Below are 16,792 nucleotides of genomic sequence, written 5' to 3'. Positions count from 1 at the left end.
CAGTGATAGACTCAATAAATGATAACTACAAGATCTAGGCAAATTAGTGCAAGCCCCAAAGTGCATGAAGTTTTTAACCAGACAGAGAACGTCAAGACTGTATTCTGAGACACCCCCATATATGGTAATGTATAATTATGTTCCATTCGAGGACTTTATTCAAGATGGTCTTAATTGCTGGCAAAACTTTCTTCTGAAAAAACATGTTTCTAGCCTGAAAAATTAAAAAAGTAAAAAGCTGTGGGTAAGTTTGTCAATAATAAATCTCAAGAGTGGCAAGTATTCCAAGCGGGTCTGTCCAGATCTTCCTCAGTGTGCCAGCGCTTTTCCATATTGGGCACAAAGAGGAGAGTGCTTATTTCAGCCACAGGATGGCTAGAACATCATTTGCTTTCTCGGACTTTCATTGTATTCCTTATGGATCGAGGCGTTTGATCTGTGATTATTCTGACAGAATATAGAGGAGGTAAGAAGAAGGTGTTTCATGGAGCTCAGTGCTTGGTGTTAAGATCTTGTCAAGGGAGAGACCCAAGTCCTGCTTTTTGGTTTTTTCCCCTGAATGAGTGATTTCAGCTTCTCCTAACTTGATGAAGTCTTGCTCATTCCTTCTGGATTTACCTTGCTGCCCTTTTGCAGGATAAGAGCATTTGCGGCAGAACACACAGTTCTTGTCCAAAGCTTTATTGCCTGCTTGTGCTCAGAATATTGGAGTTCCCTTTGGGAAAGATACTTGATATTGCATGTCGCCTTTCATTTTTTTGTGGTTTTAATGTTCTCTATTTGAGGAGTTGCCTTGAAACTGAGCATTACCTAGACAATATCTTTTTATGGCCTTTAAGCAGGGGAAAAAAACATTCAAAAGATGAATAATAGTGTGTTAATTGAGCAAGTGACTTAACATAATCATGTGTTAACAGTCCATGCAGCGTTACTCATACATAATTTTTCTCCTCTTTATTACTAGGTGATGGTAATGCCAGAAGGAGCAGAAACTGTTTCAAGGCCAAGTCCCGATTATCCGATGTTACCCACAATACCGCTCTCTGCCTTCTCTGATCCCAAGAAGACCAAACCATCCCATGGGTCAAAGGTCAGCGAAGCATGCTTTTGTGTCACCCTGAGGTGAAGAAGTCTTTTAGGATGTGCTGCTAAGAGTTTGTTTAGCAGCTGTTTCTGGCTATTTCTGATGCTGAAAACATCTTCCTTTTACTCTGTAGTTCACTAGCTAATGGTCTGGAACTTATAATAATTTAGGAGGCCTTTTTATGATTTGCTAGACTTCTCTCCAGGGAAATTTTGAAAAGAAAATTAAATGTCCGAGATTGGCATTTTTTGGTGAACCATATCTTCCTCCTAATCTGCTATAGCAGATAAAGTTGAATGAAGTCCTCTCTGATTGTTCTGGCTTGTATCCTTGATGCTGAGGATGAATTATGTGGATCTTTCCCTCTCTCTCATGTAAAGCTGTGCCTGAAGTCGTCGTTTCTCTTAGCAGCAAGGCTGAGTAGAGAGTCCGCACTTCCTCTGTCACTAGGACAACTTAGCGTAGTGGTGTAAAGAACGTAAAATATACTGCACTTGGTCAAACTAGTGATTTCAAGACGTGCTGTTTGCATCCAGCAGTATCTAGTTTTTGAGACTTCAGAAGCAGCTTAAGTTTTCTTTTTTTCACTTGTGTGATGAAGCTATTTTTGTGTGATTCTATATAAGAGAAACAATCCACAGGCAGTGTGTTTTGAAGCAGATTACATACACTTTATCAGCCTGAACAGTCACAAATATTAACGGTAATTCATTTCATGGTGTAATTCAATTCTGATATCCATTTTGTTCAGGGCTCTAAACACTTCTGGCACTTCGGTCGTGTCTTCTGATGTTGATGTTATGAAACAGAATAAAGATGACTTACCTATTAGTGGCTGATTTAATTTTGGTCAGGAATTAAGCGTTAGAAAACAGAGAAGACGGAAGAGAAATAAAGGGCGCTGACCCAAGCTCTGGTGAAAATTGCCAGTAGCTAAAGAGAGAATAGTCTCCTGCTGCTCTTCCTCCAGGTTGCCCTCAGAGGTGCACGTGGGTTTGCGCCTCAGCGTCTCCAGTTCATGCTCCAGTGTCTCCCCGCAAGACCCACTTCCAGGAGAGTTTTGTGTTCACATGCAATTCGCAAAGGGAAGTGCTCCTTTGCCTTCGTGCGTACCTGGCTCGTAGGATAGGCAGGGTCCTAATGACTGGTGTCTTAAAGCTCTTATTAAAGGTGATAAAATGCCTGCTGATATCGGAGACTTTGGCCCTCTTATGGTTGTGGGGGCATTCGGGTTTTTGTCAAGTTGCGGTGTGGCTGATGTGGTGAGTTGGGGCTACGCTGTGAACATAACTTGCATTTGCCATGGGTGTGATTTAACCTTAAAGAAAAAAAAAAATCTCTTTAGTTGCTGGTTTTTTTTCCCCTAAAACGTGGTGTGAAGTATAGCTTTGTGTAACACGGCTAGAGTGAGTTTCCTCTTACATGGCTTCAGATGTTAACCCTGCAGATTAAATCTGAACTAAACATCTATAGATGGTTATAGGCCTCCTTCTATAGACCATGGAAAGGAACAGGCGTTCGAAATGTGTTTCATCCTGTCCTAGTGTGGATGTTTAAGTGCCTACTGCCAATGTCTGTCCCTCAGCTTCAGGGAAATCTGGATACTCAGAGGCAGATAAGTGCATTAGGCAGCTGTGGGTGGATGTCTACATGAAACAAATGCTTCAGTGTGATTTATGAGAATGTGTTTTATAATTCTGTGCAGAGCTTCAGTTTCATACCTAGCTTGCATGTTTCTGTTACTGAATTGTAGGATGCAAACAAGGAAAGTAGCAAGGCATCTAAGCCACACAAAGTAACCAAGGAGCACAGAGAGAGGCCAAGAAAAGACTCTGAGAGTAAAAACTCCTCCAAAGACCTTGAAAGAGAACAAAACAAGCCTTTGAAGGACTCCTCCAGAAAACCAACTGAGAACAAACTGCCTAAGGAGGAGAAGGCACCTCCAAAAGCTGCTTTCAAGGAACCAAAACTGGCCGTGAAGGAGACCAAACTGGAGAACACTTCTCCAAAGGGTGGGCCACAGCCGGAGTTAAAGTCTTCCAGCAAGAGGCCCTCCAACGTGGAGTCACCAAAGCCTAGTGCCAAAAAACAAAAAAAGAGTAGCTCCAAAGGGGTAAAGAATATCCTAGGGACATCTCCCAGAACCTCGTCTTCCTCATACCCAGAGAAGAAGCAAACCAAGGAGAAGATGAATGCCAAAGTGGAAAAGGTAAAATCTGAAAGTGAGGCCAAGGAGATCAAAAAGCCTGTGGAAATGGAGGAGTCAAATTCAGAGGATGAAACTTCCTTCAAGTCAGAGGTGAGTAGGGATTTGTCCTTTACCAGAGTTTTTAAGCGTGCTGCTTAAATCCCCGCATGAAAAAGATGTTGAAAAATATTCCCTCAGATGAGACAGAGAACCAGATCGGCAAATGCTTAGGCTGGGTTGTATCTCAAATAAAACTCTTGGAAAATCCTATCAGTATTAATCATTACTGCTACCTGGTTTACCTCCGGTTTCAGATGTGCAGTTCTATTTAGATTTATCTGCAGGCAGAGTTACCTAAAGGTTGGGGTTTAAGGTTCTGGTCTCTCGTTCATCCCTTGCAGTGCAGTGACATTTATAGAGCTAGAGCATAGTAGGCGTAGATACACTTCCTACCTGCTTATGATAACATAATGTTTTTGAACGTGATCTTAAATCAGAACAGGAGGAAATAATTTCAGTTTTGTTTCTGAAAAAAACTCCAGTATTAAAATGTAAATAAAAAACCCTGTTCCTGACATGGTCTGTAAGAAATGTGCTATTGGCTAAAGCTCAAAATACAACCACATGCCACTAAACCTAAATAAGTTGTGTTGTAAAATATAAAACAAATTATGTTATTGTACTACTATTTTTAAAAGCTGTCTAAATATTTTTTTCCTTTTTACAACCAAGAACATTCCTCACCCTCTGTCCTCTAAAAATAGTTTTCCAAAAGAAGGCAAAAAAAAAAAAGTAGGAGGGGAAGGACACAACTTAAATCCGGACTCTCGCTATTCTCTTAGCTTGTATATTTTGTATTTGCTATAAAGAAGCCATGTATCTTTTAATAGGATTTGCAGGATAATATCACATGAATTTTTGCACTACTTCCTACTGACCGCTTCTAGAAAGATTTGTTTTACTAGAATAAATCTTCTTGGGACAATTCATACTATGATTTAATCAGCACCACGATACAGTAAGTATTGATGTGTTTATTTCAGAAAGGATTTTTTTTCAAAAGATTCCCAGTAGAAGAGTTTATTGGGGAAGTGTTAATTCAAGTTACTTGGCAAAGATTTTTTTCCAGATTGATTAAATGCGTAGCTTGCGCATTAAAAAGCAGCGGCTCCTCTCCACTTTTAGCCTTGTACCTGAAGCGCATCGGTTGTAGCAAGCTCCTCGGTTCTATACAACGATACGTGGCCCTGACTGCGGGCTTCGGTACTCTGCTGCTCTCTATGAAGTCCCGAGTGTCTCGTACTTCAGTATTTCGTAGGTGTCGTCATCCCCTCGGGACTCGCCATGCAGCTGTAAGCTGATAGCGCTGTTCAGAGTGTTCTGTGAAACCACAAACTCTGGTTGTGGTTCCACGGTGTCTGCTGCAGTCCCGTCCTGCCCCCGCCAAGCGTTGTATGCTTCTGTGTCCTCTCTTGCACCAGCGCTCGTGTCTCTTGGATGCTTGACAGAGGTATTTGAGTGCTAGCCCAGAAGGAGGGTAGGAATACTCGGTGTGATGGAGGGGGAACCGTGGCAGCTGCAGCCAGATCAGCTTAGGTTTCTGTGGAACTTGAAGCTTAAGGGTATAACTGTATAATGCATTGGCATCAGCAGAGAAGACTGTTTGAGTTCCTTTTCCACCCTGGGGGGTTCTTTTTGCTCCCAATGCTGCAGTTTGCTACTCCATCGTTTGTACTGGTACAGCTGTTTGTGCATCTGTGTGGTAAGCCACATCACTAAAGCGAATGAGCAGCTGGAGGTGGACCGGGGCCCGGAAACTCTTAAATCAGCTTTGCTGCTGCAGCCAACGTATTGTGCAACATGCTCTGAGGCTGCAACTCCACGATTGCTTTGAGTTGACATCTTTGCAGGCTGCTGTTGAAAGGAACAGTCTTGCTCTCATTTGTGCTGCTGGCACGAGAGCTCGTGTGACTTTGCAATGGGCTGGAGGAGTTTCTCCTTCCATTTCAGCTCCTGCTGAAAGTTAGTTGTCCTTTTTTTTTTTTCTTTTTTCCTTTTATTTTTTTTTCCTTCCCCCATCAAGTCCAGTTCCCTGAGCTGGCCTCATGCTTGGCTGCCTAAATGCTAGTGCTGACAAAAGGGAGAGGCTGAGATGTGAGGGCAGGATTGCTTTTTTCCATTGTCGGCATGTGCTTTTGTCATATCGCGGTGACAGTAACTGCAGCCTGAGCATGCAGAGCAGGTCCAGCTGGGTGCCTCCGAAATGGTTGAAATAGCTGATAGGGTTAATGGCAAAAGGAGGGACGTGGGTCTGTACAACTTCCAACTTCTGCTCCTTAGGTCCTGTTAAGTCATTTTAAGGGAACACCTGCCAGATTATCAGGAATGAAGGATGTTAGGATTGAATCTGTGGGTAAGACGCAAGAGCTGTGCTCCCTTATCTCGAAAATATTGCTCTTTACTTTCATGTTGTAATTTTTCTAAACAAATAGAGCTGCTGCAATGTGCCAATCTATCAGATGCTGGAATTATTAAATTATTCTCCTTTGCTACTGAATAATTCACAAGGGTGGTAATGCCCCTTTTTGACATTTTTCCCTGCCTTCTTAGAGTTGAATAAATGAAACTCTTAACAGTACTTGGGTGACAAATTATAGGGAAGGGCTGAAAGTCCTGCCGCCGCTTTCACTTATTAGTGCCCAAAGCTGCTGATGGGCCTCTTTCTATCTGTTTACGATGTTTTTAGAGTATTAACAATTTCTGCAATAAAGTTGATTGATCAATGGGAATGTGTGATTTTACTAGGATTTGGTAGTGGAAGTAATAGGTAGATTCCCAGGAATGGTGCAATGAAATTGAAATGCTAAATTTCGAGGGAATTACTTTTAAAAAGGCAAGATAATATTACAGTACATTGAGAATCTTCTAAACTAGATCCCACTGAGTAACAAAACCCCCTTTAAGGTTATCGTAATAGTCGCCGCAGCTATCGGGGATGAAATCCTTGATTTAGCCTTCGCTGCCACCTCGTGGTCCGTTAAGCTAAAGCAGGTGATTGCCGCACGATATCTGGTTTTATGTTAAAAACATACCTAGCATGAAAACTTTGTTTCTCGATGCTGTTATTAGCAGTAGTCCATCATATCTTTTTACTCTTACTGCACAGTATGCTCCTGGCATTTCTGCTGAATACTGGCAGTCAGTGGAGTTGGTTTCGGTAGAGTATATCTGTTTTCCGTTATGTTTTCACAATAAACTGGAAACAGTACAGTGGATTGCTCAAATTGGTGTAGAAACAACTGTTTTGAGGGTGTAGTAATAAATTAGAGCTAATTTTGGAGTCAAGCGAGCTAGTTAGGCTAGGCATGCTTTCCACGTTTAATGCGCAGTACGAGGTGTTCAGAGGGAATGTTGGTGGGTTACAATAAATACACTTTTTAAGAGGGCTTTGCTAATTGTTCTAGGTTGTATGCTGGTCACCTTTCACATTTCAAAGTAAGGGTTTTTTCACTTGGACGTTTTTCAGATGCTGTATTTCATCACTTGAGGCTATTTGAAACTAATGGCGTGAAGGGGTTTGGTGAGAGCTGTTGATGCTGCTGCCCAGGAGTGCTGAGCTACAGCGTCCCAAAGTTTTCATCAATGTCGTTTTTCTTCACCTTGCATCTTGTATATTTTCTGTAATTCCAAGAACTGTATTCAGTGATGTATGATGTTGTAGGGTGTTCAAATGCTTCTGTCTCACTGTGCTTTGTGCGCTGCGCTGGTTTTCCAGATTAGAAAGGTTAAGATTCTTTTTCTTTTTTTCCCTTTTATGGGGGGTTAAGTCTGTCCAGTCCAGCCCTTCCAACTCCAGCTCCAGCTCCGACTCCAGCTCTGACTCTGATTTCGAGCCATCTCAGAACCACAGTCAAGGTGTGTTGCAAGAAATAAATTTTGCTAAAATCTTCCTTGCATAACCTTAAAAGGCTCATGAGAATTAGATCTGTTTTCCCAGCACCATATATAAGGCTAATACAGTTTCTTGTATGCAGCCATGTGTTGAAGCTTTGACGCTTCAGCAAGAAAAGGCAATAATGTCACAGCGTAATCATGAACAAGTATTTTTCTTGTTTTGGCAGTTGATTTATGAGTAGGGTATCTCTCTGGATTTGGTTCTTTCCCTGTTGACTTTGGTTTCTGCCTTGGTTTATAGATGTGTTTGCTGCTGCTTGATCTATAGTGTCACCAGAATATTTCTCTTCCAATCTCATATATGTTTTATTAAAAATTATAAACGTGACATTCATCACTTTGTCAGTGCATACCATAGCTTCTTTTTCAGACACTGATAATCCAAAGAGATATACTGCGGCAATAGTAAATGCTCTAACCTTAGCAAATGCTGTGTTGCTACAAGTACTGTCTCTTGAGTGACATTTAAAATAGTCCCCAAACGCATGAAAAATGTGTCCTTTTGCTTTCATTTCAGAAGAGAGGGGGAGGATTGGGGGGGGAGGCTAGGATGGCTTTACGGCACTTGTAACGTTTGTCAACTCTGCTTTAGTTTTGAGACTGGAATACAGTGTCTTTTAGCAATATCTTTGTGCAAAATGAAAATACCAGTGACATTTTATGGAGAAATTTTGAGGTATCTTAATAATAACTAATCCAGTTTAGATCAGCTGGCTCGGATGGAGTTCTGCTGCACGTGTCCTAGTGCTGAATTGCTTTCTCCCCTCTGATCCCAGGCCCGCTGCGCTCCATGGTGGAAGATCTGCAGTCGGAGGAGTCAGATGATGATGACAGCTCCTCTGGAGAAGAGGCAGCCGTCAAAGCCAACCCAGTCAGCCGGGATTCCAGGTGGTAACAAATCGGGAAGAAAGATGTTTGTTGTCTTTTTGTCCTCCACGTTTGGTATTTTTGTGTGCCCTCCATTTGGAGGGAGGAATCAAAGCGATGGGGCTACGCGTGAGAGGAAAGTGTGAGAGAAGGAGAGAAAGGGCAGATGTGTGGAGTACTTAGCACGGGGTGGGGGGACAGAGCCGATGAAAACAGCAGGGTGAGAACAGAATTGGATGCGGAGGGATGACCGGAGCTCAAAGGGAGGAAGCCATTGGGTATGTGTTGAGCTTGCAGGTGTTGGTGACTGAGCCCCTTAAAATAGTCACCTAATTGTCATCTTCAGATCTCTGCTGAGCTGAATGGTGCGTGACACCTTTGATCTGTCGAGATTAGAGAAGTGTTGTGGAGGCTGTCAGCATGTGTGCTCTTCTTACTGCATACGACTGATACAAAACTGAGAAGTCTTAGCCTTTGCCAATAGCGCGTGCTGACAGTTGGTTACTTGACTCCTATGGGACTTGATTAACAGCTGTTTCCTGCTTTAGTCAGTGGAAATAGTTGAATTTCATCCTTCTCCCTTCAGGAAACGCTGTTGTAGCCAAAACCTCGAGTCTCAGGCTGAATATTTGAAGCCAAATGTTTGGCGCACATAGCAGCTGCCAATTTCAAATGATGCTTGCGTTCACCAAAAAAAACTCAAACAAAAAAATCCGTTGGTGCGCTCTGTCATAATCAACTAAAGAGGAATGGAGAGACTTTGAAGGACACTTTTTAGACCTTTAGGGGATAGGTAATAAACGTTTTTTCAGGCTTATCAAAAGTAGGATACCTGCTATAATACATCTGTAGTGCCACAAGAAGAATGAGAATAAATAGTAAACCTCAAAGGTCACAACAGAAACACTATATGCATTTTTTGGTTTTTTTGCCTGTGTTCTCAGTGGAGGTGTTGGTAAGCCTCATGCAGGTACTCGGAGACCTTGGAATGAATCCCCAAAATGAAAATCAGGTGGTACTTACTCAGTTGTCCTAAGGGACTTGTGTATGAAAGGGTTGAACTGCTAGCTGTAATGGGTAAACTAAAGCTCCCTCCTCTGCCGGCTCAGGGAATGGAAGATGGCAAAGGCGACATCAGCTGGGAAAAAAGAGATCTTGGAAATTACAGACTGACTGTTTCTCCCAGACAATTCAGTAGTCTATAATAAAGAAGAGAATTTCACTTAACTCGGTGTGGTTCAGTTGACAGCTAAGTAAGTTTCCTGTTACCTGGCGATGCTAATTCTCTGCTGCTTGTTTTTCAGACTGAGCCTTAGTGACAGCGACAGCGATAACAGTGCAGATTCCTGCCTGCCAAGTCGAGAGCCACCTCCTGGTCAGAAACTGCCCCCAGCAAATAATAAGGTATTGCATCCTACGCGCCCATACAATGCTGCTTTCCACCACTCTTGGTTCCTGCATTGTGTTCAGTCCATGGTGTTAGTTCTGACTTGCACCAAATTTTCCCTATTTCACTGTCTTCATCAGACAGGTAATTTCTCTGTTCAGTGCTGTGCATCCAAACCATTAAGCCACCATGTTGTCTGAGCTCATTTTGGCCCTGATGTTGATTTCTTTTACCCTCAGGCATCTGGAAGAAAAAGCCCAGAGTCTTGTAACAAGCCAGAGAAGATCCTGAAGAAGGGAACATATGACAAGGTATGTTTGAGGATTTACATATCATAGAACTGTGGGATGCTCACTAACATTTCTGTGTAGAAAACAATTGGAATCAGCCTAGCCTGTTCAGATGGTTCTGCCTTGGCAGGTTAAAAGCTTGAGTATAATGAAAACCAGATGTTGAAAGGACAGAATTTGGAGAATGACACTGCAGAAACTGTGTGTCTATTAAATCGATGGACCCCCCAGGTCGTTTCCACATGCAAAATGTTAAAATTGTTTTATTTGTTTGCCCTTTGTCTGAACCAATGATCTGGCTGCTGCGGCAGTGGCGAGTGCCTCTTCATTAAACAGCAATTTTCATCTGTCTTTGATCTTACAAATTAAAGATTGTTTGATGCTCCGCTTTGCTGGTTTAGTTGAAACCTTTGTTCAATGAAATTCCCTTCTTTCTTGCCTCCAAGGAAAGCTGAGCAGCGTACATGCTCCTAAAGCATGGCTAACTCACAAGCAAATAGCCAAACCCCCCCAGTTGTCCAGAAAGTTCTCCCACTGTGTTTTTTTCATAAAGAAATCAATCAAATGGGAGCTTAATACTTTTCCTTAGTCTAATCATTGAGGTCCTTGCAGTAATCAAAGAATCAGGCTGCAGCTCTCACTTGTGTGTTTGAATAGTTCTTCAAGAGGAGAATGCAGCACAGGTTAATCCCTAAAGGTTAGGTCTGAAGTGTGATCTTGAGATACTTGCATCTGAGTCTCCTGCTAGCTACAAAGTCTTTGACCACTAAATACTGTTAACCGTCGCTGAGATGGCTTAGCTGAGGCAAGGTTTGTAGGTAATAGTATCTTTTATTAGACTACTTAATATAGATAGAAGGGGACACCCTTGAGACCCATTGAAGAGAGCGCCTGAAATACCATCAGCTTTTCCAGCTGTCAGAGGTTTTATAAAAGATACTAGCTCTCCCAGCAAGCATAGCGTTCAGTACCGTTTGGGTGTTTTGGGAAAAATGCTTTTCTCTGCGTGAATGTGCTGGGGAGGGGTATATTTCATGGGGTTTGGGGTTTTTGGGTTTGGTGGGTTTTTTGCCTTGGTACAATTACTTAAATGAGTTCAGTTTTGCTGATACAGACATGAACAACTCTGGGGCAGCTTTACAGATAAGAATCTATCCCCTGGGAGCAATAGTGTGCCAAGAGAAGCTTGCCTTGTTGGCTGCCTAAATTAAAAAAACAAAAAACCCCCCCCAAAAAACCCCAAACAAAACCAACAACCAAATCATCCTTATATAAGAACAATTAAAATGTTGAGCTTGTAAACAATCCTGCGCTTCCCATTGTGGTGTATGTAAAACTACCTGGGAATACAGTGCACTCAAAGAATTTTTTCCTTACCGAAACACAAATCGTTGCTCAGCAGATTGCTGGGGCGTTGGTCACTGAGCAGCGGTGCAGGTATTTTCAGGTAATGAGTAGTTTATTAGTACAACCCGCTGATGAAGAACCCACGCTGAAGTTCACCGAGATGAACTTCACCTTGTTGAGGTCCTCTAAGCTCAAAGGTTCTGACCACTTCTTAAAGCTGGTTAATTGTTTGTTTAATGGTGTCATTAAATAGTCCTGCTGATGGTCTTCAGACCATCCATATTTATGGGAAGTCTTGAGTCTCCCAGTACTTGATACGGATGGAGGAGGCAGTAAAAAATTTAGGGAAAAATTGGGAATAGGAACACGTCTGAAAGGGCCTCAAGTTCCTCTGATCCTCGCTAGGAAAGTCACTTTGGCAGTCATACCAACATGCCACATATGTCACTATTTCTGTTCCTGCCTCCTTTACAGGCCTACACTGATGAATTAGTGGAGCTTCACAGGCGACTAATGGCACTACGAGAGCGCAATGTGCTACAGCAGGTAGAGATCATTTGTCAGCTTTCTGGCAAGCCATTGTACCCTGGTAATCTTTGTGTCCCAGGGTCTCAGCCGGACCCCTGTGATGCTTGACCTTTCACTGGCCTCTCCTTCACGAGGGGTCGGGTTCACTCTGAAAGCAAAGATATGTAGAAAAAAAAAAAAAGGCAATCAGATGTGCATGCAATGTTTTTGTTGGAAAAGATACAGAACTGTGGTTTGCGCATCTTTCCTCTGCCACCCTGGTAGCGGTCCCAAAGCTGGGCGCTCTCGGTCTAATTTAAAAGGAAAGAAATGTGCCCACGTCGCTTTTGGGACGGAGCTAGCCAGGCATGCAGGCGGAGCTGGTTTGCTTTTTTGGGAGAGGATTCCCGTCATGTTGTGAGACATTCTCCTCTCTGGAGCTCCTCTAAAGGGATGAGAAAAGGACTGGGTGGGTTGCTCTGTATCTGCTGGCCTTTCTGCCGTGCTTAATCTTTATGGGGTCTCTGTATACATCTCTGCTTGTCTCCTTTCTGTACAGATTGTAAATCTCATTGAGGAAACCGGGCATTTTAATGTTACCAACACAACCTTTGACTTTGACCTCTTCTCCTTGGATGAGACGACCGTCCGTAAGCTGCAGAGCTACTTGGAAGCAGTAGCGACATGACGCTTGGCCTTAGAAGCAGGCTGCTTTTGAAACCAGAAATCCCGTTTATTGGTACCAGGAAACGAACCCATGGAACTAGGCCTTCTTATTCTCTTGATTCACCCGAAGCACTGCCTTAGAGAACAGCCATGCTCTATGAATGCACAGCCAGCTGCACTTTCTTGTAGGCTTCAAACAAGCGCCCGTATTGCTGAGTCTGTCCTCCCTAGCTTCATAAGTACGCTTGGGCACAGGTCCTAAGTAGAGCAAAAGATGTGCTGCACTTAGCTGCACAGCGTGACCTTTTTGGTTTTACTTCAAGAAACTGTGTTTTAAGAGCACATTTTCAGGCGTCTCTGAGATCCGAAGAAGTGTGGACGATGTTTTCTTCACCAAATCTAGGGACCGGCCTGCCTGCGGAGAGCTCTAGTGAGTCCCGTTTCCTCCAGCTCTGTGAAGAAGCGTTCGTGCTGTGTAAGCAAGATTGGCTTTTACAAAGCTAGCCGAGAGACTGATGACAGAGGAGGCTTCCCAGGGGTCCTGCTGGTCTGCTGCAGAGGAGAGTGGACAGATTCCAGTTTTGATCGCTCGCAAGTTAGTTCTGCCGCGGTTCGGTACAGAGCACTGCTGTAATTTGGCTCCCGATTCCTCCAGGGCATCGTTCCACGCGCAGGGCCTTCAGCTTCCTGCAGAGACAGTTCGTGCTCTTTGAAGAGGCCTCTAGAATCTGCTGTCTCCCGCTGGGGTTTTGAGATGTCTTGTTTGTTGATCTGAGCTCCTAAACAAAGTCTCACTCCTTTCAGTCTGCTTTAACTGTAATAGGACTACAAAACTGTAAGCTGTATATTTTATATATATATTATATATATGTATGTACTGTATGTATAAGAAGGGCCTAGTTGGGTCTCATGATCTTAAGGGTGTGTTTTTCTGTTATGTTTTTTAATGGCTATGGCAGGGGAAGGGCGCTTAATAAGATTTGACTTGTTTGTTAAAATGCCTCTTGTGGACAATTTTTAGTGTATGAAAGCTGAACAGCAATCTTCAAAGCATTTTGTGCTCTGGAAGGGGCTCACCTGTCGTCTTTTCATTTGTCAGTGTTTAATAACTTTGCCAAAATACGTGATTGGTTTTGTTCTATGTTCTCAAAGAGGAATCTCCTACAGTGGCCCCTATAGTAGTGGCTGTACTTTGGGAAAACCAAAACAAGGGAGAATTTTGTCTTGGGACATACCTGGAAAACGCTGATGTAAGAACCAGGTGAAGGCAGGTTTGTTTCCTCCTCCCTCTCCCGCCCCGCTGCCTGTTCAAGAAACGGCAGGAAACAGAAAACACTAATCCAGAACCTCTCATATATTTCTAGTTCAACTAGTATTGACTTCCAAGTGTTGTCTAGGTGGGTGTGAGGAAAGTCCTGTAGCTTTCATCAAAACTGTATTACACTCCCGTTCCCTAAATTCAGTATTTTTTTGAAGAATTGCTCAGTTTTTCCAATCAGCGTGTAAGCTTTTGCCAAATGTTAAGTGGGCTGCAGGCAGCGAGGAGGAGAGCAGCGGTCCGGAGGAGCCCTCCGCTCACGAGCGGACCTCCGTACCTGTGGGAGCCGCGGGTGGGAGCCGGGGGGTTGCATCGCTCCAGGGTTCGCTGTCCCTTCTCCATTATGAAATTGCAGTCCCTTGTTTTGGGTTACCCCTTTCTTTATCATGGAAATGTTGCAACTAATCAACTTAAGTGGCAATATGATGATAAGCTTGTTTGAGTTGGGTCATGTTGACCCGATTCCCATTAATTTTGTCTTTGTACCATCTTTCATGTGTCTTGTGTGTGTGTGTGTGTATATATATATATATAAAAAAAAGAAAAAATCAAGCTCATGCCAGGTGCAAACCCTGTCACGACAGTGATCTCAGCTGTTTTCTTTCTTGATGGACAACGCCAAGCCTGGATAGAAACCCTGTGCGCAAATGTACACGGAGAAGGTGGAGGACAGCGGGAAGAGGAGGAGCTGCGGTTCTGTCTTGGTTGGCAGCGGGATGCACCGTGGCGGAGGACGGCAGGCGCGGTCCACGAGTGTCACAGACTCGCCCGTGTGCTGTGCTAGGCGTGGTGGGTACGTGCGAACCGCTCATGGTCTCTGTTGGCTCTGTGGCGTGGAGGAGGCAAGCCTTGCGCGGTCGCTGCGGCCCCAAACTTGGCTCCCTGGGCATGCGGAGCGGCCCCTGGTGCGCGGTGCCTCCTGCCCGCTGCCCCCAGCGAAGGGCGAGGCGGGTGACGTTGTCCTGTCCCTGAAGCAGTAGGAGCAGCGGCGGTAGCCAGCCTCAGCCTGAGATCTCCCGAGGTCTTTGCCTCCTCTCTCCACCCGGGTAACTTGCCCCCACAGCCGTTGCATCCGAGCCGCCCACCCTGGCAGCATTTCTCCTGGGACTAGCAGTAGCCTCCAGAGTTGCCCCACGAGGGATCGGAGGTGCCACCTCCCTTCTGCCCCCTTCTCGCGTTAAGATCTGAATGGTGACGCTGCTCCCGGCCGCTCCAAGAACACGTGTGGGAGCGCGTTCCTGACCCTGGCTGGAAGCGCCCGGGGCTCCCGCCCGCGGCTGTGGCATCGTCCTGTCCTGGAACCGACTTTCTTCGTGAAGTCTAATGAGCATTGATAGGAATTTTGTTTGGTTTTTATACGAAGTATTTTACACAAGGATTTTTTTTTTTTTTTAGACTGTTTATAATCTCCTTGAAAACCTGAACTAGGATTGTTCCCCCAGCAATAGTTCTTTTCCATTGTGTGCACATGCTGATTTGTTACTAAAAGGTTTCTTGCAAGTACTTAGTTGTTCTACAGAGTTGTTGTTTTTTGGGGTATGTGGTAGCGTCGGGGACCACAGGAGGAATGACTCTGCAAACAAAGAATGGTCGCATTTGGGCCTCATCTTGTGTCCCCTTCTAGTTATATATGAACGAGTTCCCTGTGTAGATTCTCTAGGCTGGCTGAATGCTGTTCGAACATGCCGTGTACAGGTATTTGTGGATAAAGTGTTTGTTCTTGTGTCACTCTTGAGAGCATGGATGGATTATTGTACTATAGGAAGGAGGTGGCAGTGCTGCTGTCGGCATTGCTTCAGGTCTTCGAGGATGTGTAGTAGCTTGCATTGTTAAAAAAAAAAAAGGAAAAAAAAAAAAATATCCAAAATTGACTTCTAGCCATAATGGTTTTTCCAAGGAAAATGGACAGAATTCTGTTACTTTTCAGTGTCCTTCATCTTGTTACTGACGGCACGAGCCAGTGCTGATCAGTCCGAAGGCTTTCAGAGTTGCTTTGAACTGAACCGTGTTGGAGGTGAGATCAGGACACAGCTTTTCCTTTGTCCTTGGCCGTTGTATTGAAGGGCAAAAGAGGGGTCGGGAGTATTTTCCTGTCGTCTTGGTCTGCGTATGTATTAAGCCTTGAGGCTTTGATTACTGACATTTACTATTAAAAAAAAAAAAAAAAAGAAAAAAAAAAAGGCTAGTAAGGCTGGCTGGATCCCGAAACAGCAGCTGAGGAATATTGGAGACGGAGGTAGCGAGACTGGCTGTGCCGTGGTCAGGCTGAAAACATGGAAGTGCAATGATTTTGCCACCAGTTCTTCTGTTGCTGTGCGCGGTGGTAGTGTCAGAACTAGCAAAGCAATTGATGCAACAATCCAGAAGCAGTTTTTGTGAGATCTTGAACGTATTTGATGGTGAGAGAGGTTTAAACTTCCCTGAGGGAGCTTGCCCCGTCACGTTCTCCGCCAGCAGAGGCCCGAGTCGCTCTGGTTCTGCAGGTTTCGGCTGTCGCGTTGGCGGCGTTCTCGGGCGACGCTTCTCTCCGCGCGCCCGGCGCTCGTGGCGATGCCGTAGACAACCGTTGTGCACCTTGGAGGAGCGTTACATCCAAAACGAGGAAAATCGATGGGCAGCGCTTTCCTGGGGGCGCGAAATAGCCATCAAAAACTGACGAGATGAGTTTGCACTCCTAAAGAAAAATGTAAGTACTTCAACTTCTAGATAATTTTTAATTGTATTTCTGCCTAGAGCCGAGGTATTAAATACCTTGTCACTTGAGGATTTTAAAAGTTGTGTTGGGAAATGAGTTCTTCACTCAGCTGTAAGAAATTCAGCTGGCCCAAGACTAACTTCAAGATTAAAAAAAAAAAAAAAAATCATGTTTGTAATACGTTACAGGATTGTTTGTCCTGAATTTTAAACTTTTTGTTAAAATTTGTGGAACTATGGAGGAATTTTCTAGAAAAAGTGAAATAAAGTAAGATGGAAAAGTAAAACTTCAAGCGCTTTTTTGTTTTTTGTTTGCTGTATTGCTGCTCCCTGGACAGCACCGAGCCTTTCCCAAAGCGCCTCGTTATTTCTGTATAGGAATACGGAAGCCGGTACTGCAGTGGGCTGCTCTCCGGCTCCACCGAGGTGAAAAGCAAGGGAAAAGGAAACGCGAGTCCAGGGCTCGACTTTGGCCCTTGGAGCTTTAAGT

The 16,792-nt window shown here is 44.0% G+C and overlaps 1 protein-coding gene across 3 annotated transcripts in view; it reads left to right on the top strand.

Moving 5' to 3' along the window:
• MLLT1 (MLLT1 super elongation complex subunit) overlaps window positions 1-16,758 on the top strand; it is a 32,541-nt gene extending 15,783 nt beyond the window's left edge. The window contains exons 5-13 of one of the 3 annotated variants that reach the window (XR_014230276.1): window positions 965-1,090; window positions 2,838-3,383; window positions 7,100-7,187; window positions 8,003-8,114; window positions 9,398-9,497; window positions 9,720-9,791; window positions 11,592-11,663; window positions 12,184-16,294; window positions 16,681-16,758. Coding sequence is in view for 1 of the 3 variants with exons in the window: in XM_082330987.1 (XP_082187113.1) it covers window positions 965-1,090; window positions 2,838-3,383; window positions 7,100-7,187; window positions 8,003-8,114; window positions 9,398-9,497; window positions 9,720-9,791; window positions 11,592-11,663; window positions 12,184-12,312 (1,245 nt within the window). In the remaining 2 variants the exon portion in view is untranslated. The other 2 variants (XR_014230277.1, XM_082330987.1) reach the window with 2 other exon arrangements.
• The last annotated feature ends 34 nt before the right edge of the window (window positions 16,759-16,792 follow it).

Source organism: Platalea leucorodia (genome assembly GCF_965183815.1).
Source record: "Platalea leucorodia genome assembly, chromosome: 21".
Taxonomy (NCBI): domain Eukaryota; kingdom Metazoa; phylum Chordata; class Aves; order Pelecaniformes; family Threskiornithidae; genus Platalea; species Platalea leucorodia.
Note: the sequence above shows the minus strand (reverse complement) of the source record. Positions and strands in the feature narration are given on the sequence as shown.